Source organism: Malaclemys terrapin, chromosome 13 (genome assembly GCF_027887155.1).
Source record: "Malaclemys terrapin pileata isolate rMalTer1 chromosome 13, rMalTer1.hap1, whole genome shotgun sequence".
NCBI classification, from domain to species: domain Eukaryota; kingdom Metazoa; phylum Chordata; order Testudines; family Emydidae; genus Malaclemys; species Malaclemys terrapin.
In genome coordinates, this window is record NC_071517.1 from 16,746,507 (window position 1) to 16,769,741 (window position 23,235).

The 23,235-nt window shown below is 41.0% G+C and overlaps 1 protein-coding gene across 2 annotated transcripts in view; it reads left to right on the forward strand.

Moving 5' to 3' along the window:
• Nucleotides 1-21,678, forward strand: part of MFSD11 (major facilitator superfamily domain containing 11) — a 29,981-nt gene extending 8,303 nt beyond the window's left edge. For both annotated transcript variants that reach the window (XM_054047272.1, XM_054047273.1), the window contains exons 7-13: nucleotides 667-811; nucleotides 2,186-2,226; nucleotides 3,382-3,447; nucleotides 10,250-10,375; nucleotides 11,785-11,959; nucleotides 13,453-13,588; nucleotides 16,059-21,678. In XM_054047272.1, the coding sequence (XP_053903247.1) occupies nucleotides 667-811; nucleotides 2,186-2,226; nucleotides 3,382-3,447; nucleotides 10,250-10,375; nucleotides 11,785-11,959; nucleotides 13,453-13,588; nucleotides 16,059-16,223 (854 nt within the window). In that variant the 3' untranslated portion in view covers nucleotides 16,224-21,678. The remainder of the gene's footprint in view (nucleotides 1-666; nucleotides 812-2,185; nucleotides 2,227-3,381; nucleotides 3,448-10,249; nucleotides 10,376-11,784; nucleotides 11,960-13,452; nucleotides 13,589-16,058) is intronic.
• The last annotated feature ends 1,557 nt before the right edge of the window (nucleotides 21,679-23,235 follow it).

The following is a 23,235-nucleotide window of genomic DNA, read 5'->3' on the forward strand; positions in this document are numbered from 1 at the left end:
GTAGGGGAGATGATGTAGCCTCTGCCCTGCAAGCAATACTGAATACTGTTATTGAATAGCCTCTGCACTTCCTCTTCCCTTTTATTAACTCCCGCTAGGTCTACACTACCCGCCTGAATCAGCGGGTAGAAATCGATCTCTCGGGGATCGAATTATTGCGTCTCGTCGGGACGCGACAATCGATCCCCGAATCGATGCTCTTACTCCACCAGCGGAGGTGGGAGTAAGCGCCATCGATGGGGAGCCCCGGAGGTCGATTTTGCCGCCGTCCTCACAGCGGGGTAAGTCGGCTCCGATAGGTCGAATTCAGCTACGCTATTCGCGTAGCTGAATTTGCGTATCTTAAATCGACCCTCCCCTGTAGTGAAGACCTGCCCTTAGCCACAGCAGAAAGTGGTGGTGATATTCTTTGACCAGCCAGTATTCCATTGGCATATCAGCAATGACAAAGGAACTTGCCAAACATGTGGGGCACTTTGCCCCACGGATTGAAAGTCAGACAACACCACTGAAGTTAATATGTATTATATACACCTCTTTATAAACTGTACCTATCTTTAGCATGGAAACATCTTAGCTATCTGCACAATTATTTGTGGAGATAGTTTACTAGATATGAATTATTTTATGCAGACCTGTGTGTGACACCTTTTTGATTTTCCACAGAGAGTGATCGCAGGACTGTCTTCATTGCTCTAACTGTCCTCAGTCTCGTGGGCACATTTCTGTTCTTTCTGATTAGGAAACCAGAGGAGTCAAAAACACTGGAGGAGGAAGTTTCCACCACTGATGAAAGCATTGTAGACAACTCGTAAGTGCTTATGACAATAACACATTATCATCCAGCCAAGCATGCGTGTACCTAGTGCATAACGGAAAACTCCTTATTCGCTTCTCCCTCCGAACCAAAAGCATGAATAATTTGGATAGAAGAGTCCCTATAGCCATTAACTAGTTGATGCAATCCTTACTTGTTCTCCTCATAGGTAGTACACTTGAACATGGGATAGGGCATAACAAATAGTGTATTTTCATTGGTGAGTAAGAGTCTTCGGAGAGACATCATTTATCTCCCTCCTCTCACTATTAAGCGTATGTATGTTCTTTCATAGTTTTCCTTGCCCTCATCTCCAAACAGTAACTATTGGTCTCCAACCATGGAAGTGATTTGGGGATAGAAGCAGAGCAGAGGGGGGTTTATGAAGGCATATTGGGATCAGATTGGAATCAGACTGTTTACTTCCCTCCTAAAAGCACATTCTCAATGTGTGTCTCTGCAATAATTATTCTGCAAGAGAGGGCTGACCTCCTTATTGAGCAGCACAGAAAGAATCTTCAGAGCTCTCTGAGAATTATAGGAAGCTTGATTCACTATCAGAATTTGTATCTGGCAGTCAAGTGCCTTTGTAGTTCTAAGAGCTTTGTAGGTCTCTAAACCCTTTTATCCACACCCCTTACCTTAAACAATTCTTCCATTGTTCTTTATTAGTTATTTGAAGCTAAGTGGTTTGTAATTTTGATTTGCTGGTGGAGATAGGGCTTAGAATTCTTATTGGCAGGTGCTTTATGTATGGGTCAGGATTTTCAAAAGCATCTGCCCATCAAGGCTTGTTGTATCAGTGGCAATGTAGGCTGATTATCTGGCCAACAGTTTTAAAACAATATCATGCCACAGTGGTAGGCAAGGGTTGTTTGGACAGATTTAATAACCTGTAGAGATCTGTTAAGCTATCAGTTATTATTTAGCTGCAGATCACTCATAAATGGTCTAGGTACCATGCTGATGTGCACATTAGAAATGCAAAGATATAAACACTAATGTCTTCCTGAAATGATATTTTCAGATACAGTTATTTTATTAGCATAGCTGTAGGATGATTAGAAAGACGAGAGCACATGTAGTGGAGAGAACAAGTCTGATACAGACAAAGCCCAGAGACATAGTGCTATAAAAGAGGATACTCTGTGAATGACACATACCCACACTAAAGGCAAATATCTTTTACAACTAGAGGGTTATTTCACAAAAATGTTTTATTAAACATATTAGTGTGTTGAAATGGCTAATTATGGGCAGGAAAATGTACAGAAAACTAAAAGATGAATTAGTCTATTTTCCAACATAATGGTAAAAGCATGGTTATCTCTGGTTCATCTTTCTGATCTTAAAAAAATATTTACCCAGGTCTGTCCAAAGCAAAGCGACGAGGGCAGTGGATGCATTTAGTAAGTATTATTGCACTTTAGAACCATCTCTCAAAAATATTACAACAGATTTATGAACCTGTCAAATGATCCTATTTGTACACCACCATATATGAATAATTTTAAACAGAAATTTGGCTTCAATAATGCAGAGCAATAGACCTGCATTCTCCCCTTCCTTAATCCTGAGACACTTAATCTTCCTTGTTTATCACTCAGCTAAACAACCCTCACAGTTCCCTCATCTGTTCTTAATTCATCCAGTGTATCATGTAGCCCAGATCCTTCATATCCCAGATTAGTCCAGGATCTTTAGAGTCTTCAACTGTGGTGCCTGGTTTAAAGTGACATGACATTGAGGCAAACAGTAGGATGCATCTGTGTTTTGAAGGCTCTAGGCACCTCCTGGTTCAAGCCTCAGTGGAAAGAGCAAAGATCTCATTCTGTGGAGATTAAAGAGGATTGATGAGCAACTGTGCGAGTTGCTGAGTTGAGAGGGAAGCAAAGGATATTTGACAATCTCAGGACAGAATTGAAACAAGTCTAAGGAGGTGAAAAAGAGGGTTAACACTAGGAAGGGAGGACAGGGTATGAGAGGGAGAGATCATGGGGATGAGGGGAGGAAAAAAGGAAAAGCCACATGAAAGTAAAAACGTTTTGCATTAAAGAAAGAGCAAGATGAAGTATAAGTTACCTTTTGTATGAATTTACATCAACATTTACAATAAAGTTCAGCAATTTAAAAAATAAAAATTCTTCATTCAGATACATGTGTGCAGCTCCCATTGGAGCTTATAATTAGTGGCATTTAACTGTTGGTATCTGAAAGCAGAATTTGTCCCAAAAACATGTAGAAAAACTCAATTATTTTAAAATAAAAATATTCTGAATTGAGATTATAAGAGTACAGTACATAAAACCACTCAGCCTTTTATCACTGGAAAATTTATTTGGTTGATTTCCCTCTCTACCCTGTCCCCCCACAATAAAACCCATTCAGATTGGACTTTTATGTTAAAGGCCCCCTATGTAGCAGCCTTATTTAATCAAAGAGAGAAAAAATCAGTGCATGGTTTGCATCACTTTAATGTATTTGTGCCTTTGGTAAACAGCAAAAGAAAGTAAATGTACCCTTAATGTCAGTGAATTTTATTCATTTATGTTTTTTCTTTGCAGAGAGCTCTATTAAGCTATACTTCACCAAAGAGATTTTGCTCCTTAGTGTTACAACGGCTTATACAGGTAATGAAACAGGCAAAAGGACACAGTCATTTGATAGTGCCAGGGCATTTTATGGGACAGTAAATGAGTACCCCTCGATCAGGATTATATTCCTGTATCCCAGGATATATTACTTTAACATATTGGAGTTTATTACCCTTTTATAGTATTTTTGTACTCTGTTTCTGAAAAATGCTCTCCTGTAGATTAATTTTTTTGTACGTAACCCTGCCAAAATTATGGGATTTAATAAGAGTTGTTAAACCCAGTTTAAGGTCAACCAAGTTGTATCTTGGCTAGAGCATGGTTTATGAATCTGTTTTATTACACAGTTTGTCCCTGTTCATACTGGTCAGATTGAATAATGTTAGAACACAATTAAACTGCAGTGGAGTCTAATAATGGCAATTAAACTCATTTTTGTAGATGAGGTGTTTAATATCAGCTCCATCAGACTTGCAATGAAGTGTAGGAGACTTTTGTAAGAGCCCTTGTCCTAAAACCATGTGTGCATTAGGAAAATGTTGCAAAGACATCCTTCATTGCAGTCACTGGTTTGACTCTGTAATAGGGCAGCCCCCACGTGAAGTGCCCTCCTGCGGCAGGCTGCTACACAATAAAAACATAAGAACGGCCATATTGGTTCAGACCAAAGGTCCATCTAGCCCAGTATCCTGTCTTCCGACAGTGTCCAATACCAGGTGCCCCAGAGGGAATGAACAGAACAGGTAATTATCAAGTGATCCATCCCCTGTTGCCTATTCCCAGCTTCTGGCAAACAGAGGCTAGGGACACCATGCCTGCCCATCCTGGCTAATAGCCATTGATGGACCTATCCTCCATGAATTTATTTAATTCTTTTTTGAACCCTGTTATAGTCTTGGCCTTCACAACATCCTTTGGCAAAGAGTTCCACAGGTTGACTGTGCATTGTGTGAAGAACTACTTCCTTTTGTTTGTTTTAAACCTGCTGCCTATTAATTTCATTTGGTGACCCCTAGTTCTTGTGTTATGAGAAGAAGTAAATAACACTTTCTTATTTACTTTCTCCACACCAGTCATGATTCTATAGACCTCTATCATATCCCTCCTTAGTCGTCTCTTTTCCAAGCTTAAAACTCCTAATCTTATTAATCTCTACTCATATGGAAGCTGTTCCATACCCCTAATCATTTGTGTTGCCCTTTTCTGAACCTTTTCCAATTCCAATATATCTCTTTTGAGATGGGGTGACCGCATCTGCATGCAGTATTCAAGATGTGGGCGTACCATGGATTTATATAAAGGCAATATGATATTTTCTGTCTTATTATCTATCCCAGAGATGGGCAAACTACAGCCCGCGAGACCGTCCTGCCCAGCCCTTGAGCTCCCGGCTGGGGAGGCTAGCCCCTGGCCCTCCCCTGTCCCCCGCAGCCTTAGCTCGCCGTGCTGCCAGCGCTCTGGGCGGCAGGGCTGCAAGCTCCTGTCGGGCAGCGCGGTGGCGTGGCTGGTGCCGGTGGGGCGGCACGGCTGCCAGTCCTGCTGCTCTGAGCGGCATGGTAAGGGGGCGGGGAGCGGGAGGGTTGGATAAGGGGCAGGGAGTCCCGGGGGGCAGTCAGGGGACACAGAGCAGGGGCCAGTTGGATGGGGCAGAGGTTCTGTGTGTGTGTGTTAGGGGGCAGTGAACAGGGGGGTTTGGATAGGTGTGGGGGCCTGTCAGGGGGCGGGGGTGTGGATAGGGGTCGGGGCAGTCAGGGGACAGGGAGCAGGGGGGGTTGGATGGGTCGGGGGTTCTGAAGGGGGCAGTCGGGGGCGGAAAGTGGGAGGGGGCGGATGGGGCGGGGGCCAGGTTGTTTGGGAAGGCACAGCCTTCCCTACCTGGCCCTCCATACAGTTTTGGAACCCCGATGTAGCCCTCAGGCCAAAAAGTTTGCCCACCCCTGATCTATCCCTTTCTTAATGATTCCCAACATTCTGTTCGCTTTTTTGACTGCCGCTGCATGTTTTCAGAGAACTATGCACATGACGCCAAGATCTCTCTCTTGAGTGCTTACAGCTAATTTACACCCCATCATTTTATACATATATTTGGGGTTATGTTTTGTATCATCTGCAAGATTTGCCACCTCACTGTTTATACCTTTTTCCAGATCATTTATGAATATGTTAAATAATACTGGTCCCAGTACAGACCCCTGCGAGAAACCACTATTTACCTTTTTCCATGCACCTGCCTCAGTTTCCTGTTTGTTTGCCCATGACAGACTCTCGGGCTTAGTCTACACTGAAAAGTTATAGCTCCATACCTGTGTCAGTCAGAGGTGTGAAAAAAATACATCTCTTACTGACTTAGCTATGCTGACAAAATGTAGACACAGCTGTCGATGGAAGAGGGCTTCCATTGACATAGCCAACTTTATTCAGGGAGGTAGTGTTCCTATGCCAGTGTTTCTCAAACTGGGGTCACCGCTCGTGTAGGGAAAGCCCCTGGTGGGCCGGGCCGGTCTGTTTACCTGCCCCATCCGCAGGTCCGGCCGATCGTGGCTCCCACTGGCCGCGGTTCGCCGCTGCAGGCCAGTGGGAGCTGCAGGAAGTGGCGGCCAGTAAGTCCCTTGGCTCTTGCTGCTTCCAGCAGCTCCCATTGGCCTGGAGCAGCGAACTACGGCCAGTGGGAGCCGCGATTGGCCGGACCTGCGGATGGGGCAGGTAAACAAACCGGCCTGGCCCTTCAGGGGCTTTCCCTACACAAGCGGCGACCCCAGTTTGAGAAACACTGTCCTATGCTGACAAGAAAACCCAAACTGTTTTTGTAGGCTGCATCTACACTACAGTGCTAGGCTGACATACCTATGCCAGTATAGTCTCCATCGTGTAGATATACCTTCACTGTCTGAAACAAAACCTGCCTCTGGGCATAATTGTTCATATATACCAGTGCAATAATTCCCCTAAACCCTTGCAACAAAACTGTTCTTGACAAACTCACAGTAAGAATACTAATATACAACAATTTTTCCAGTCCTCTCTTCAGGAATAATGCCTCCAGATCACCCACAGAGAGTCAATAGTGGCACGGTGTTCCCATTTCCTTTTTGCTCTACTCTCCAGGCCATCCATATGAGTGACCAGTCTCATGAACTTTACCACAGTCCTCAAGTCAGGTTGCCCACAAGAGAGCTCCTCACTATGTTCCACGCCTCAGGACTCCCTGCCTGAGTCCTATCCCTGCTGAGAGCCCAACCTCTTGCTTCGAGGCCCAGCTTCTTCTCACCAAGCTGGAGAGGGGTCACTGCCCAAGCCTTCTGCTCATCAGAGGCTCCCAGTTTGGCCAGGTCTCACCAACAATTCTGTTCCAGCTCTCTGCAGAACTCTGCTTTCTCTACCAGGTCTCTTATAGCTCTGTCCAATCAGCTTTTTGCTCTCTCTCTCTCTCTAGGTACTTCTTGTCTCTGATTCTCCAGGCTTTGTCTCTCCTGTTCTCAGACAGCTGAGGTTTCATCTGGTGATCACCTTCCTCTAGGGGCCAGGACAGGTGCCCTGTTTTAAGACCAGGTGGTGGTCAGCTGACTAGACATAGGTCCACACCCCTGAGCGACATAGATAAGCCAGCTTAACCCCCGGTGTAGAGAGTGCTGAGTTGATAGAAGAATTCTTCTTTTGACTTAGCTACTGCCTCTCGGGAAGGTGGACTAACTATGCTGGTGGGAGAACCTCTCCTGTTGCTCTAGTGAGTATCTACACTGAAGCGCTGCAGCGCCATAGCTGTGCTGCTGTAGTGTTTCAAGTATAGATAAGCCCTTATTTTCTTGGATTCTTATAACGTGTTTTCAAACTTTGCCATTTACCTTTAACACACTTTAAAAATTGGCTATTTTAGCCATGCTGCCTTCTCATCCCTGGGGGGAAACTGCATGAGAGACAGGAGAGTAACATTATTATAGAAATTTCAGTGTCATGCCTACTCACAGTACCAGAACAGTGGGAGAATACAATGTCCACCCCTTATGTTTGGGAAAAAAGTCTCTGTCAAGATCCATAAGGCTACCACTTTATCGTCTCTCAAATGCCTCCTTAAGACTTACCTCTACCGTATTGTCTATAAACCACTGCCAACGGGTGATGTCTAGGCTGGCGGTGAGCTGAGACTATTGCCTATTATTCAAAACATACTCATTTTACTGTTGCTTTGTCCTCCATCCCCTACCTGCATTAGTTTGTTTCATCCACTGGTTGTGTTTTGTGACAGGGGCTCTCTTAATGCATGCCAGTATACTGCCTAGCATAGTGCAGCCCTCTTAGAGGTGCAGTACCTTTGGAAGTCGAAGGAAGGTAACATGGTGCTACTGTGGTACAAAAATACAAAAAATAAGATGATGTCTTTTGATATCTGATTCTGCAATCCTTATTCAGGCAAAACTCCCATTGAAATCAATGAGAGTTTTCTGTAACTCAAGCCAAATTAGGCTCTTAAAGTAACCATATCAGAAACTTAGTCTAGCTTGAAATATGTTGCTGCCATCTGGTGGCTCAAATTCACCAGTACCATCTGTATTGTAAAGTGATTTGGTACAATTCATCATAAGAGCTCCAAAAGCAGATAGTGATTCCGAATTGTTGTGGTCTGTTATTGAAACTGTTGGAAGTTTTGTGAGGCTTTACAGCTCACATACCATGTAAAATCACCTACTATTACTAGATCTTTATATGGTGTACTATATTTTCTGCAATAGTAAAGGCCAAAGAGATTTACTTAAGAGTTCATTTTTGGCCTGGCTTTCTGTTGGTTTAAGCAAGTCTCTTTGCACTGTTGTAAATATACTTGCTATGGAAGAGTTGACATTTATAAAATGGACTCTATCTATTGAAAAGTCTTATTCCATGACTCATGGTTCTGTGGTCATCCTAGTTGGGACTCAGCCATATTACCTTCCCTCATGTTAATGACAGTACAAGGGTAGAGATGTACTAAGCAAAACATTGGTCTTATCTTAGAGTTTATTTTTATTTTTATTCAGTTTTAGTTAATTATAAATGTATTGAAAGTAGTAGTACATAGTAGGCGCTTAACTTGGAATCTGTCACTTCCTTTATAAGTCTTTAGACAAGGGCTTTTTTTCAGAAATGCCATCACTGGACCCCCCCCCCCCCAAAAAAAAAAAAAAAAAAAAGTTGTTTTTCCTGCATTGAAGAAGTCAGGCTTTAAAGACTTGACTATTTGACTGTTTCCCTGAAGTTATATTTATAATAATTCTGTGGCACTTTTCATCTGCAAGAATTTCCAAAACAGTTTGAAAATTGAAATACATATTGTATTAGGGATCACATTGCTCATCATTAACATAGAGCTACCTCTGGGATGGAACACAGCAGCTGGTCAACATCTGCAATAACAATACATCACAGCTTAGGACAAGAAAAATACCATATTTTATTAGAACGTTAGGGGAAGTGTATTAATTAAACACAGCTATTTATTGAGCACCTTAGGTATTTTTTTAGCTGTAAAATGTATAAAGTTTACTAAACAAAGAACAAAATTTGTGTAGGAAAGTATTAACAATCCAAGGGCAGTTTGTCTAGTGGTTAGAGCATGAGCCTAGTAGTCAGAAGCTCTGAGTTCTATTACTAACTCTACTTCTGACTGCTATGTGACCTTGGGTAAGTCACTTAGCATTTTATGGCCAGTTTTCCTCTCTGTAAAATGTGGATAATAATGGTTACTTACCTCATGTTAGGGGTATTATGAGCATTTGGGGTTTTTTGTAAAGCACTTTGAAGATGAAGAGTATATGCTAAATATTATGAATGGATATAATACACAAAATAAACAAAGTGGTATATGGTCACCACAATAGTGATTCTTCATGGTATAGGTGAATATTCATGGAGAATTTAACAAGACAGAAAAGAGTTGCCCAAGCGGAGATCTAGCCAGAAATGACTTTCTGTGTTGTAGTGACCTCAGAAACATAGCATTAGTGCAGCCCATGTCACAGTACCCGTTTTTGTGAAAGCCACTACAAGTCTTAAGATTCTCACAGGGTTCCAAATTTTGTAATGTGCTTTTTTGAAGCGTGTGTCAATGACTGAAGCACTGTTTTGGCTGGTGCTGGCAGCAGGCCTTCTTAATATAATAGTAAATGATCATTCTAGGTGTGTCACTGGGGCTATAGGTTTGACATCCCCATTATATAATCTTATAACCAACTTCCAGTTAAATGTCATAGAATCACAGAATGTCAGGGTTGGAAGATACCTCAGGAGGTCATCTAGTCCAACCCCTTGCTCAAAGCAGGACCAATCCCCAGACAGATTTTTGCCCCAGATCCCTAAATGGCCCCCTCAAGGATTGAATTTACAACCCTAGGTTTAGCAGGCCAATGCTCAAACCACTGAGCTATCCCTCCCCCCACATATTGTGCCACAGTATCTGAAAGCAGTGATACACAACAGGTGTGTGGTTATATTGTCATACATTTATTAGGTGTTTGGTTGGAGGTCAAAGACCCATAGTAAAATCTTACTCCCATTGAAGTCAATGTAAGTTTTGCCATTGACTTCAATGGAGCCAGAATTTCACCCCAGGTGCAGATATGACACTAACTGCACATGTCATGGTGTGTGGGTTTTTCTAAAATAATTTATGTATTCTGACTTATGAAAGTCATATATTTATATGGCTTGGAATATTCCTAAACTAATGTGATTGCATCTACAATCTTCATATTTTAACCATGTATTTGTAAGAGACAATGGTTAGACATAAGGAACTTTTGCATAATGATGTCTGAAATAATGCATAATACTACAGCTGTCAACTTTTGTCTGCCTTTCCTTAAAGGTCTGGAATTAACATTCTTTTCTGGAGTATATGGGACCTGTATTGGTGCTGTGAATAGATTTGGCACTGAAGAGAAAAGTCTTATTGGACTCTCTGGTATTTTTATTGGCATTGGAGAAATTTTAGGTGAGTCTAAAGAAATTAAAGTTTAAGTATAAAATATGAAGTTGTTGAGATTATTGAAAAAGTTGTTTCTACACAAATGAACAGTGCACCACACATGTCAGGCTTGCAGCAAAAGTTGCATATGCAAGAAGTAAAGTACAACTAAAATCTGCTACAGTACTTGGCAGGGTTAGACTAGATGACCCTTGTGGTCTCTTCTAACCCTATGATTCTATGGTTCATTATTGTGCTGCACCTTGTGTAGTCATTTACACTAGTACAAACTGAATGCAGAGAAGGATGTGGAAATTACCAGATAAGAGTCTTAGCATTTTGCACCCATTTTGCATTGGTATAATTGACTATGTAAGATGAGAACAACAGTGAATCCAGTCTATAGTGTTAATAGGCAATTTTTAGCATTTGTACATGATGCTTTTATAATTAGCTGTGTCTGATTTACATTTTGTATTGCTAAGTCTAAACCTTTTTTATAGTAAAAAGCTAAGGCTGTATGCTTAGAGATGAAAGGCTAAATATACACCAAGGGTAAACTTAGTACTCAATTAAAATGATTGAATACAAATCTCAGTTGACTAGATCAAAATCTCCTACCCTTTGCTTACACTAGAGCATTTTGGTGTAACTAACACCATTGAAATCCCCTAACTTGTGAAACACCCTGAATCCACACAGGCATTCACACCACGGTTTAATTGCACTTGCTCTGAATGAGGCTAAGCACAGTATCATCCACCACTATTACCCTTCAGCAGGGGTTCTCAAACTTCACTGCACTGCGACCCCCTTTGGCAGGGGGACCAAAGCCAAAGCCCAAGGGTTTGAGCCCCAGATGGGTGACCTGTAACCTGAGTCCCACCACCCAGGGCTGAAGACCTCAGGCTTGGGCTTTGGCCCTGGGTCGTAGAGCTCAGCTTTGGCTTCGGCCTCAGCAAGTTTAATGCCAGCCCTGGCAACCCCATTAAAATGGTGTCGCAACCCACATTGGCATCCTGACTCACAGTTGGAGAACCCCTGCCCTTCACCATTGCAATCCCTCTGTAGATAGTAAGTACTGGCAGAGCAGCTGCACAATGCAATTAGCCCTTTCAGTACTGTCCCACAAAACTCCTGCCCACCTTTCATGGATGGCTCTGACAGCCCAGAGAATTCACCTCTGTTACCTGTCAAGTTGCATCCCTCGCCCCCTGGACCCAAGGTACCACTTGGCTGATCTCAGCTCTGCCGGTCCCTCCTTCAGGGTCTATCATAGATACATTCCTAATGTACATTTTCAACATGTGCTGCCATAGCTGATGTTTGGATTCTTTCTTTACACTGTAAATATATGATTTAATGGAAACTTTTTAAACATGTTTCTTTTTTTGTCATTAATGCTAATAATTATGTATTCTTTTCCCCTCCTACAGGTGGAGGATTCTTTGGCTTAGTGAACAAAGATAATCGCTTTGGCAGGAACCCAGTTGTGATGCTTGGCATTGTGGTCCATTTTGTAGCCTTTTATTTAATTTTTTACAACATACCAAATGATGCCCCCATTGCTTCGTTCGAAGGAACAGATAATAGGGCTTATATGAATCCAAGGTACAAAGTGTTTTGTTTCTCTTGATCAGTGAATTCAAAAGCATAGAAATGTGAGGCTATCATAAGGGCCTCAAGAGGTCATCTATTCCATCCTCCTGCACTGAGGCAGGATTAAATATACCTAGACCATCCCTGACAGGTGTTAGTCTTCCCGGTTTTTAAAAACCTCCAATGACAAGAATTACACAACCTCTCTTGGTAACCTGTTCCAGAGGTTAACTATCCTTATACAATAATTATAAAGTTTTTCCTAATATCTAATTTAAAACTTCCTTGCTGCAGATTAAGCAGATTACTTCTTGGCCTATCCTAGCTGGATGTGGAAAAGAGTTTATCGCTGTCCTTTTTTTAACAGCCTTGGAGAGAAGCAGCTTGTTCTTCTGTTGGAAAGGTAGCTTCAAGCTGTTTTCACTGACTAGTGATCAAGACCTTACAGAAGGTTTCCATCCACAGTTCTCCATTCTCAGTAGCTTCAGATGTTATAGCAATTCATACCAAAATGTAGGGGGCAGATCAGAATGGTGTCAGTTCATATTAAGTGCATTGTTTGTGAACATTATTAATGATGATCTGAGAAATGACTTTAGTTATTGTAGATGCCAGTGATTCCAGATATTCTAATAGACCAGAGGGCACAACTATACCACACACTGTGACAGCAATTTCTAAAGCCAATTGAATACTCATTGTCCAGGTCCACTCCATTAACTTGTGGCCAGATTCTGCCTGCCCATTACAGGGGTGCTCAGTGTTGGGGAGTGGGCATCGGAAGCTTTCTTGCCTTGTGCATGCATAACCCAGGTAAGGGCCAAGCAGAATTTAATCTCTGTGATCAGGATATTGCAGGGACTACTCTGTTTCTGTGCCCCCATTGTTCTATCATCTTGCTTCCCACACACACACAGGTGTGAAGGAGAATGAGTTGGAAGGGAGCAATCCCATGTTTAAATACAAGTAACTGCTAATTTGCCAGTGTAAGAAACTGTGAACATATTAATGGATTTGTGTTAAGCATTATATTTGAAATTTTCTGCAATTTGAAAGGTCCTTTTTAAGCCTCCCATATTCATACAGTTTTCATGCTCTCCATATCCCTGGCTGTCAGATTTGCATTACTACTTTTCTGTTGCCTGGGAAAGCATTGTGAGGTCGGTGGTTGCAGACATTAAGATCCAGATATGCTTGCCCATTAACAGAAGAGGAGTCCCAAAGTGAGGTAGTTGTTTTAGCAGCTCCAATTCAGTGTAGGATTGACTGGCTGTAGCGCTGGCAGAAAACTTAGAATTTCAGAGTACAAAAATCCTGTAAGGAAATATTTCTACCACCCACATGAGTAATTTTCCATCAAAATTCAAACCTGAATTAAATTTTCTACTTTTATTTCCAAGACAAGTCTGACAAAAGAGTTTGTTTATATTGAGAATCTCTATGTGTACTAGTACTAGCCAATAGCTGAATATCCCTATTAAAGTTGGTTTCATTTTTCCCTGCAGCAAAGCGTTGGCCATTTTTTGCAGCTTTCTGTTGGGACTAGGAGACAGCTGCTTTAACACCCAACTCCTCAGTATTTTGGGGTTCCTTTATTCAGAAGACAGTGCACCTGCCTTTGCTGTTTTCAAGTTTGTCCAGGTATTATCTTGCATCAAGTAGCAAAGTCAGACTGTGTATGTGAAGATGTCTTTGGGGGTATATGAATAATTAGTATTCTACTGAAATAATACAGATTTTTTTAGTGAGCTCAATAAATTTAATACAGTAACTCCTCGCTTAATGTTGTAGTTATGTTCCTGAAAAATGCAACTTTAAGCAAAACGACGTTAAGCTAATCCCATTTCCCCATAAGAATTAATGTAAATGGGGGGAGGGGAGGTTAGGTTCCGGGGAAATTTTTTCATATATATATGAATACAGCATAAGTTTTACTTATACAGTATAAGTTTTAAACAATTTAATACTGTACACAGCAATGATGATTGTGAAGCTTGGTTGAGGTGGTGAAGGCAGAGGGTGAGAGATTTTCCAGGGAATGCCTTGCTGCTAAATGATGAACTAGCACTTGGCTGAGCCCTCAAGGGTTAACACGTTGTTAATGTAACCTCACACTCTACAGGGCAGCATAAATGGAAGGAGGGGAGACAGCATGGCAGACAGAGACAGAGACACACACCCTGTGTGTGTGTGAGAGAGAGAGATGCGCATTGCCCCTTAAGTACGCTGACCCCACTCTAAGTACATTGCCTTTTTAAGTAGATCAGCAAGTTGAGACAGCAGCTGGTGCCAGCAAGCTCCCTCCGTCCTGAGCCCTGTCATGTTCCCCCACCCTCCCGCTCTATGGAGATGGGGTAAGTGGGAGGCAGGGGGACACCCTGACGTTAGGCCCACCCCGGCACAGCAAGCAGTAGGCTCCCAGGAGCAGCTCCAAGGCAGAGGGCAGGAGCAGCACATGGCAGTGCGGGGAGGGACAGCTGAACTGCCAGCAATTGATAGCCTGCTGGGCGGCTGCGGCACAGGGAACTTAGGGGAGCGGGGAGCTGATAGGGGGGCTACCGGTCCACCCTGGTTCCAAGCCCCCACCAACTAGCTCCAACGGGCTGTTCTTTCTGCAAGCAGTGGACATTAAGCAGGCAGCTGCCAAACGTTATAAGGGAGCATTGTTCAACTTTAAACGAGCCTGTTCTCTAATTGATCAGCAACGTAACAACAAAACAACATTAACCAGAACGACTTTAAGTGAGGAGTTACTGTACTATCCTTCCCAGAAAGGATGGGAGCCTGTTCTGTCTTCTGTGCAAAAACTGTTTCAAGTAGTAGCCCTTGGTTCAGGAGAACAATATAAAAGAACTGTGTTGATGTATTGAGCCATCAGGCACTCTCAGGTTTTTGAGTGTGAGCTATAGATAATGGTGGGTTCTGCTTTAATGTCTAAATGCATGTTCAGATATGCAGATTCTGATTTTTGGTTTACATATTTATTTACTGGAAGAAGTCTTTGGAGATTGGGCAGTAGGTAACAGCAAATGTATTGGTTAAATGTTGGTTTCCAAGTTTTTAAAAGTTTGTACCACGTCACTTGGAGTTACCAGTTGTGCCCAACACTTGGTTAGGGGAGCATGGGCATAAGAAGAATTGAAATGGTCATTTCACATGTCTTAAACCATCACCCCAAAATATTTATAATTAAGCCAGTTGTGGACTAAATTAGAAGCCCTTCACATAAATGATTGCTTTCTCCTATTCTGAATGGGTTGATAAACTAGCAGACATGGAGCCCAAGTGGATTCCCTCTAAAAGAGGAAACCTTTCTGGTTTTGAGCTTTCCCAGATCTTGGATTGTGATAGTCAGAAAACTGAGGCATGAAGAGGTGACAAGACTTGCCCAGGGTCACCCAATAAATTGGGGCTGGGAACATGGGTGTTCTGATTCCCAGCCATGTGCCTAATCCACTAGATCACAGCTGCTGTGTTTGTAAGGACTTTATTATTTCCAATGATTTCCCAATGCACCATTCATCATTTTGATAACATTATCCAAGATAGTTAAGTATTTAACGTGATGGGTCAGGCTAATTATAAGGGTTCTTTAATCTAGCTGGGAGCTAATGAGTATTGTAGCTTGAATCCTTAACAAGGGTGGAGTGCATTTAAACAGCTACACTTGGTAAAATTTGCAGTTATGTCATACATGCATGCCTCTGGTTCTGTAATAAAGTGCTGTAAAACTGGGAAAAGATTATTCAGGTTATTGTTTTATATACTGTACTCATTCCTCTGATGTGTTGTGCATGAGACACAGTGGTTTCAGTACCAGAGAATTGAATATAGGATATTATAAATATCCTTGTGTGTGGTGTTCAATTCATCCAGTGAAGCCCACTTAGATGACAGAAGTTAAAACTGAATTTTCTGTGTATCAGACCAAAAGAAATACAGAAATATAGTGAAGCCTTTTTACCTTTAATATCTGATAAAGGAGTATATTTCTAAGAGAACTAAAGGCTAAATGTCATTCTGTATGCATGTCAGTAATGATAATCTTTACATAGAACAGTTAGACTGCATACCTGCAGTGATAGCCTTTGTTTTGTGTTTTTTCTTTCAGTCCATCTGTGCTGCAGTCGCATTTTTCTACAGCAACTACCTTCTTCTTCAGTGGCAGCTCCTGATCATGGCAGTGGTTGGGTTCTTTGGAACAATCTCCTTCTTTACTGTGGAGTGGGAAGCAGCAGCATTTGTCGCCCGTGGCTCTGACTACAGGAGCATTTGATCCAGGTGCTCCATCAGCCTGATGTGAGGAGATGCACAGAAACATATTTATTGAAATGACTTGAGAAGGCGAAAAGATCACATCACAGAGGCCGGGATGAAGGAAGCCTCTGTTAAAGCCCTTTCCGTGTAACTGATAGAAACAGTCATAACGAAACATAGAAAAACAAAATGCCAAAATGAAAAGGCTCTCTTTCTTATTTTTATCGACGTTGATGTGCAGGGTCACAAAAATCCCATATGAGAAAATGGAAGGAAAACTGGGGATCTGTGCATTGAACAATTTTATTCAGATACATCCCTTTGCTGAGTGCCTATTTCTCTTAATTTCTCTTTGTGATCATGTACTATAGAAATTCTAGTTTCATTCCTCTCAAATAGTTTTATTTTTACTTAGATCCAAGCTCTGCAGACTCTTATCTTGTAAAAATTCCTTCTGTGTATGAGTGATATATTTTTAAATAAGATACAGTGTGCTGCAGCATGTCTACATATCTGAGAAACCAATCAAACCCATGGACTTTTGTGGCAATAGAGGTGTTCTCATTGGAACATTTTGTGATGCTGTGCCCCTCCATCCCTTGGTTCCTAAGTATATAACATTGTTGATACCCTATTTTATAGCTTAAAATTTTAGCCAGGCTCAGTTTTTAAAAAGAGAGATCTTAAGTATTATGGGCTGACGTGAAGTATATTAGAAAAATTTGGACAGGATTTTCTTTATTTTAAGCTTATCAGAAGGCTAAGTAAAGGCCAAGATGATTAAGGGCCTGAACCGGAGAAGTGTGGAACAACTGAATCCCTATTTATATCAACAGGTATTATGAGTGCTCAGCATCAGGCTGCAGATTAGGTTGGCTGCCAGAACGTTCTCCAGGACAAGGAGTCATAGAGACACAGCTCTCAGCCTACAAACATTGAGTTCACTGGCACTACTCATGCTTAAAGTTACTCAGGTGTACAAGTATTTACAAGATCAGGGCTTACATTAGTTAGATGTACATGTTTGTAATGGCATCTTGTGATGGGCACGTTTTCCCATTTACCTCTTTAAAGCATGGTTAGAGGGGAAAGTGGACTGTAAAAATTGTCCCTTGTTACTGCACATCCAGTATCTGCTTCATGTGCATCATCTAAGTAATATCTGAATAGCTGATTGACAAACATGTTTTATTACTCAATAGAACATAGGAAGAACATGCAATAATTTATTCTGCATCATCAAAAAAACCTGGCAGCTAAGTTTTGGATGCAGAATTATTATAATTGGTGATAATGTATGCAGCAGATACAACGCACCTAGATTTCATTTACCTAGTTGAACTTGCAGTGCTGGCAGTTAGGTTTTGACTAGTAAGCAAATTGATCTGAAGCAACTGAGAATAAATGTGAACACCAACGTGCAAACTCTTTAGAAACACCTTATTAGAAACTTCCTTGGTTCGATTTTTAGCAAAGTACCATCTTTTGTTAGACTGCAAACCTTTTGGTGAGCAAAGTTGGTATGTTGGCTTCTTGTATTTAAAGATGATTAAGAAAGATTTAAATTATGTTTCAGTTTCTCATACTATGTCATAACTACTTAGGTGTGTACGGAGGATAAATTTGGTATTGAATTAGGGGAACCCTGTGCCTTTCTGTATCTCCATGCCCCTCTCAAAATGGTGTGTCACGTGAAATCCTCATGTGGTACAACCAAGCCTGTGCATAGTAAAATGGCACTGTACACAAATTTAGGCGTATTGGCTTTGGGGTCACTCCAGGTTTCTGCTGTGAGGTCAGAAAGGTGTTAATGAGAGAACTATTGCAACCCCAAATACTTAGCTGGGAAGTGGATAGGTGAGGGAAACTAAAGGAAACCTTATTGGTCAGCAGGAGTTTCACTGAATAAAATGTAAAAGGGAGTGAGATGGAGAAGAAGATGAAAGGGGAGACGAGCTAATATAACAATTCTACTTTGTCAGTCAAACTAAAGGGGAAATTCAGGGCATGGAATCAAATTGAATAAATGCATATGATGTAGCTGGCTGCACATTAGTGCCTCCCATCCACTTCTTTTATTCAGTAATTTCAAATATAATATTTTTATATACCATTCATGATGGGAAAAAAAGTAACGACATTAGGAAATCCTTCAGTGATTAGGTATTTTCCTCCTGCATTCTTTTTTATATTTTCTTCAAAGTACCAAAAGGTATAAAGAACTTTAATTAAGAGATAAAATATCAATCTTCATACTATTGGAGTCTGTTCTCCACACACTAGTAAGAGAAGTTTTTAATTGCTACAAGATCACAAGGAGCAATTCTGTTTGGTAATAGGTGGGTGAACAAATTTGTGCTTATGGTGATGAGTGCCTTGCAAATGCATTAAAAATAATACAATTTTGTTTTAGAAGGTAATACTTCTGATGAGATTGCTTTTAGAAATGGTGCTTTATTAATGGATGTCTGTGTGCAGTGTTGTTCATCTGGGACAACAGAAGTATGTAGAGTGCTTTAGTAAAATCTGTAGGGAAAGATTTTCACCTCTAAATTTTCACAATTTCAGCAAGTATTTTGGACTTGATTTTCAAAGGTGCTGAGTACCCGACCTCCCACTGTTGACAATTAGAATTGGGGGTTCTCAGCACCTCTGAACATCTAGAGCCTTTGTCTTTTTCTATTCTAATTGGTTTGACTCAAAACCAGATGATGTAAGACACAAGGAAGGCTCAGAATTACTTATCAGGTTATTAAAGTGAACTAAGTTTACTTTTTTGAGCCAAGTTCGATAAGAAATGTACAAAATTCTTCAAGCCACATTATGAATATCAAACATTTTAAAACTGAATACCCTATAAATATATGCAGTATTGTTGTAGCCCTGTTGGTCCCAGGATATTAGAGATACAAGGTAGGTGAAGTAATATCTTTTATTGGACCAACTTCTGTTGGTGAAAGAGACAAGCTTTCGAGATACACAGAGCCTGACTTGAGGAAGAGCTCTGTGTAGTTTGGAAGCTTGTCTCTCACTTTATCATGTTTTAATTCCAATTTTTAAGAAAAATAGAAAAAAAACCCTCAATTATTCAGGCAACCATATGATATATAGCTGTATCTAAACTTGCAGACTTATTCCTATGGAATGTCAGGACATGAAAAATACATTCAGCTGCACAGGATTAAGCACATTAGTCAGCTGGTTTTGATACAATGATCAGCAGTAAATAGGTTAATAATGTTGACATCTAATTATGCTCCCATCTCTGTCAGCATTTCTAAAGCTCCTATCACCATATCTAAGCACCGGCAATAAGAGCCAATTGAGATGAATGGGATAAAGTCACATCTCTCTTGGCGCTTGAATCACTGCCCACTGAATTCAGTTGTGATCTTCCCATTTTTTTCAGTGTGAATTTGATCGGGGCCAGGCTTTTTGTGAATTTGTTGTAGTCTGGTTTGCATGCTCCAGAATCACTGGGGCATGGTTTATATTGGGAAAATTATCTCCAGAAGCAGAGCTATAGATTGAACTTGGTTAGCTGCAAAGAAATGTATTTATTTGTTTTATCCTTTACTCTTAATGCTGTAATGGTTTCAGCTTCCTATGATGTCACGTTGTGAGTCCTCCAAACAAATGGCAAAATCCTTTAGGAAGAAAGAGGAAGTCAAAACTGATATTCCTAACTTTTTAATGCAATTCTCCAGCCGCCTCCCTGATTTTTTAAAAATAGGCCTTCTTTATTCATCAAAAAAGCCTCAGGGTGTATGCAAATTTCTCTTCATTTTGCAGTTCTCAAAAGTTTAGATTCTTATGAAAACAGCAAAATCTATGGAAAGCTGTTTTGCAGTCTGGATGTCTGTATTCCTTGTTCATCACTAATTGATGTGTTTTAATTTATATTTTTAAATTTTGAGTATAATCTATACTAATAGGTTAGGATGAGAAGGGAAACTATTATAGTGGTTTCTTTTACAGAAACAGGGCCAAATGCTCAGCTGGTATAAATTGGCAAACCTCCAATTGACTTCAGTGGAGCTACACCAGTTTCCATCAGCTGAAGACCTGGACCGAAAGTTGTAGGGATCCATGGCTACCACACTGTTTGAATGCTGCTAACTATTCTCACAGAAATTACCCTATGAGCTTGTCCTCACTAGAAAATTAGGTCATGTTTGAAGAGTTGTGTTAACTAGCACAATGTTAAACACAACTTTGCAGTCAATATAGACAGGGACCATTTTGTTTAACATCATGCCAGCTGGACATGGGTATACCCAGCTAGAACCATAGCTTTATCTCTGATCAGCTGGCACAATGCTAATCATGATTTTTTCTCAATACAATGAATGCAAAATCATGTTTAACATGACCTAATTTTCTAGCAAAGATGAGTCTTATAAGGCTGTGTCTACACTGATTCTTCTGGAGTCCTTGCAGCTGTACCAGTGCTAGCAACGGTGGGAGGAGTAGCGGAGACCCGCTTCCAGTGTATTTTTCACCATGTCTTCTAGTAGGTGACATGGTGGTAAAATGTCAGCCCTAGTAGAATTTCAGAGAAAACACAGTGTAAGGAACATTTAAGGGCTAGTCCACACTAGAAATGCTAAAGCACTGGGCTGCAGTGTTGCAGCGGTAGCACTTCAGCATAGGCACTACCTACATCAAAGGGAAAACCCCTTCCATTGGTGCAGGTAATCCACCTCCCCAACAAGCAGTAGCTAAGTCAGTGGAAGAATTCTTCCGCTAACCTAGCACTGTGTACACCGGTGGCTAGGCTTGCTTAACTACATTGCTCAGGGTGTGAAAAATCTACACCCCTGAGTGGCATAGCTGAGTCGACTGCTTTTTAGTGTAGACCAGGTCTAAGAGATCTCTGTTTTACAAGACACTCCACAATGACACGTGACCTGTTTGGTTCAGGGACCGAGACTCCTGTTTGTTACAATTTCCATTAGCACACTCAACTAATGTCATTTTAGAAACTATCTAGCAATACAGTAAAGTGCTAATGAGCAAGTAGTGGAAGAAATATGTTCAGAGCTATAGGAGTGTAATGGAAAGGATATTTGGAAGCAGAGAGAGTGCGTCAGAAAGAGCATGCGAGGGGAGAGGTGGTCAGGGTTCAATAAAAGGGATGTTTAGGGAATTAGCTGTTGGCATTAATTCAATTTTTGTTTGTTCTGCTAAATTATTATTTTAGTGTTGACAAGCCCTCCTTCAAGCCATCTTTTCTGTTTTGTTTACATTTTGATGTCATGCAGAAGTCTTATTAAAATTGTTTTAAGCATTTGTTACATTAAAAATGGTGTCTTTGGTTATAATTGATGTCACATTAACTGAAAGAGGAGCCATGTGATGACGATTATAATGAAGACACTGATTGTATGTGAGTGTTCTGACTGAAAACAGACTCCTTAGTATATTTCTTTTGTGGATACAGCCACACAAATAAAAGTGAATCATGGCCTATATTTTTGCTAATATGCTTATTAAGTTGTTGGAATTGTTGTTGTCATTGTTTTAAGCTGTGCAGTCATGCCAGAGGCTTTGTGAAGTTAAGTCAAAATATGTGGGTTGATTGATCTCTGAAAGTCTTTGCATCACCTATATTGGCTTGCTTTAGAAAATAAATGTGTCCTGGAACACCAGCAATCCATTTCAGTCAGGAAGGATTTCACTTCATGCTAGTCATCATGGCATAGAGAGTAGAATATTGAGATGTCTGTGGAAATACAGATCTGACTTCCACTCCCTGATCAGTTTTCTCATCCCACTCCATTTGCAAGCCCACTTTATGAAAACTAGACCCAATCAGTGAAAGGAAGATTTGGTTCCATCCAGTTTTATAGCGTGGGATTTATCTACCACCCTTAAAAATAATTCTCAAGTTCTGATATTCCTTTCACAACTCTTTTCACATGTACCTGTGTTATGCCCTTATAAAATCAATGTAATTGTAGCCTTGTTGATCCCAGGAAATTAGAGAGACAAGATGAGTGAGGTAATATCTTTTCTTGGACCGACTTCTGTTGGTGAGAGAGACAAGCTTGAAAGCTTGTCTCTGTCACCAACTGAACTTGATCCAACAAAAGATATTACCTCACCCACCTTGTCTCTTGTAAAAATCAGTCAGTTTAATGGACTCCAGCTTTGTGGTGCTTTGGCACCTATTTAAGAGTTAGATTAGATGCAAGTGAGGAGAGATTTTTGTTCAATCTGATAGCTAGTTGGCTAAAATGTACTATTTGGACCAAACACAGTTTTCTTCAGGAACTGAATGGTGATGGTTCTAGTAAACTAGAACAGTAGCAACTTGGGTAACAATTCTGTTAGCTGTCAGATGCCAAAACTGTGGATTATGAATGAGGGAGTATGGACAAAAATCTGAAGACTGCAGTGGGGTAGGAAGCACCTGCATGCAGAAGGGCCAGCACAGAGGAAGCTGCTTTGCTGCATTTTCCTCTGAGGATGCTGCATATCCCACATCCACAAAATTCAGTGTGTCCTACTAGTCTGAGGATTGGATCCTTTCAATATTCTGATTTCTGAGGAGGTAAGAACATAAGAACAGCCATACTAGGTCATACTAAAGGTCCATCTAGCCAAGTATCATGTCTTCTGACAGTGGCCAATGCCAAATACTTCAGAAAGAATGAACAGTTGAGCCATTCCCTGCCATCCAGTCCCAGCTTCTGGTGTTTGGAGGTTTAGGGAAACCCAGGGTGTGTGTGTGTGTTGTATTCATGACTATCTTGGCTAATAGCCATTAATGAACCCCTCTTCTATCAACATACCTTATATTTATTTAAAATCTGCTGCCTATTACTTTAATTGGGTGATCTGTAGTTCTTGTGTTAGGTGAATTACACTTCCCTATTCATTTTCTCTACATCATTCATGATTTTATAAGAACATAAATGCCAAACTGGGTCCAACCAAAGGTCCATCTAGCCCAGTATCCTGTCTTTTGACAATGGCCAATGCCAGGTGCTTCAGAGGGAATGAATAGAACAGGTAATCATCGAATG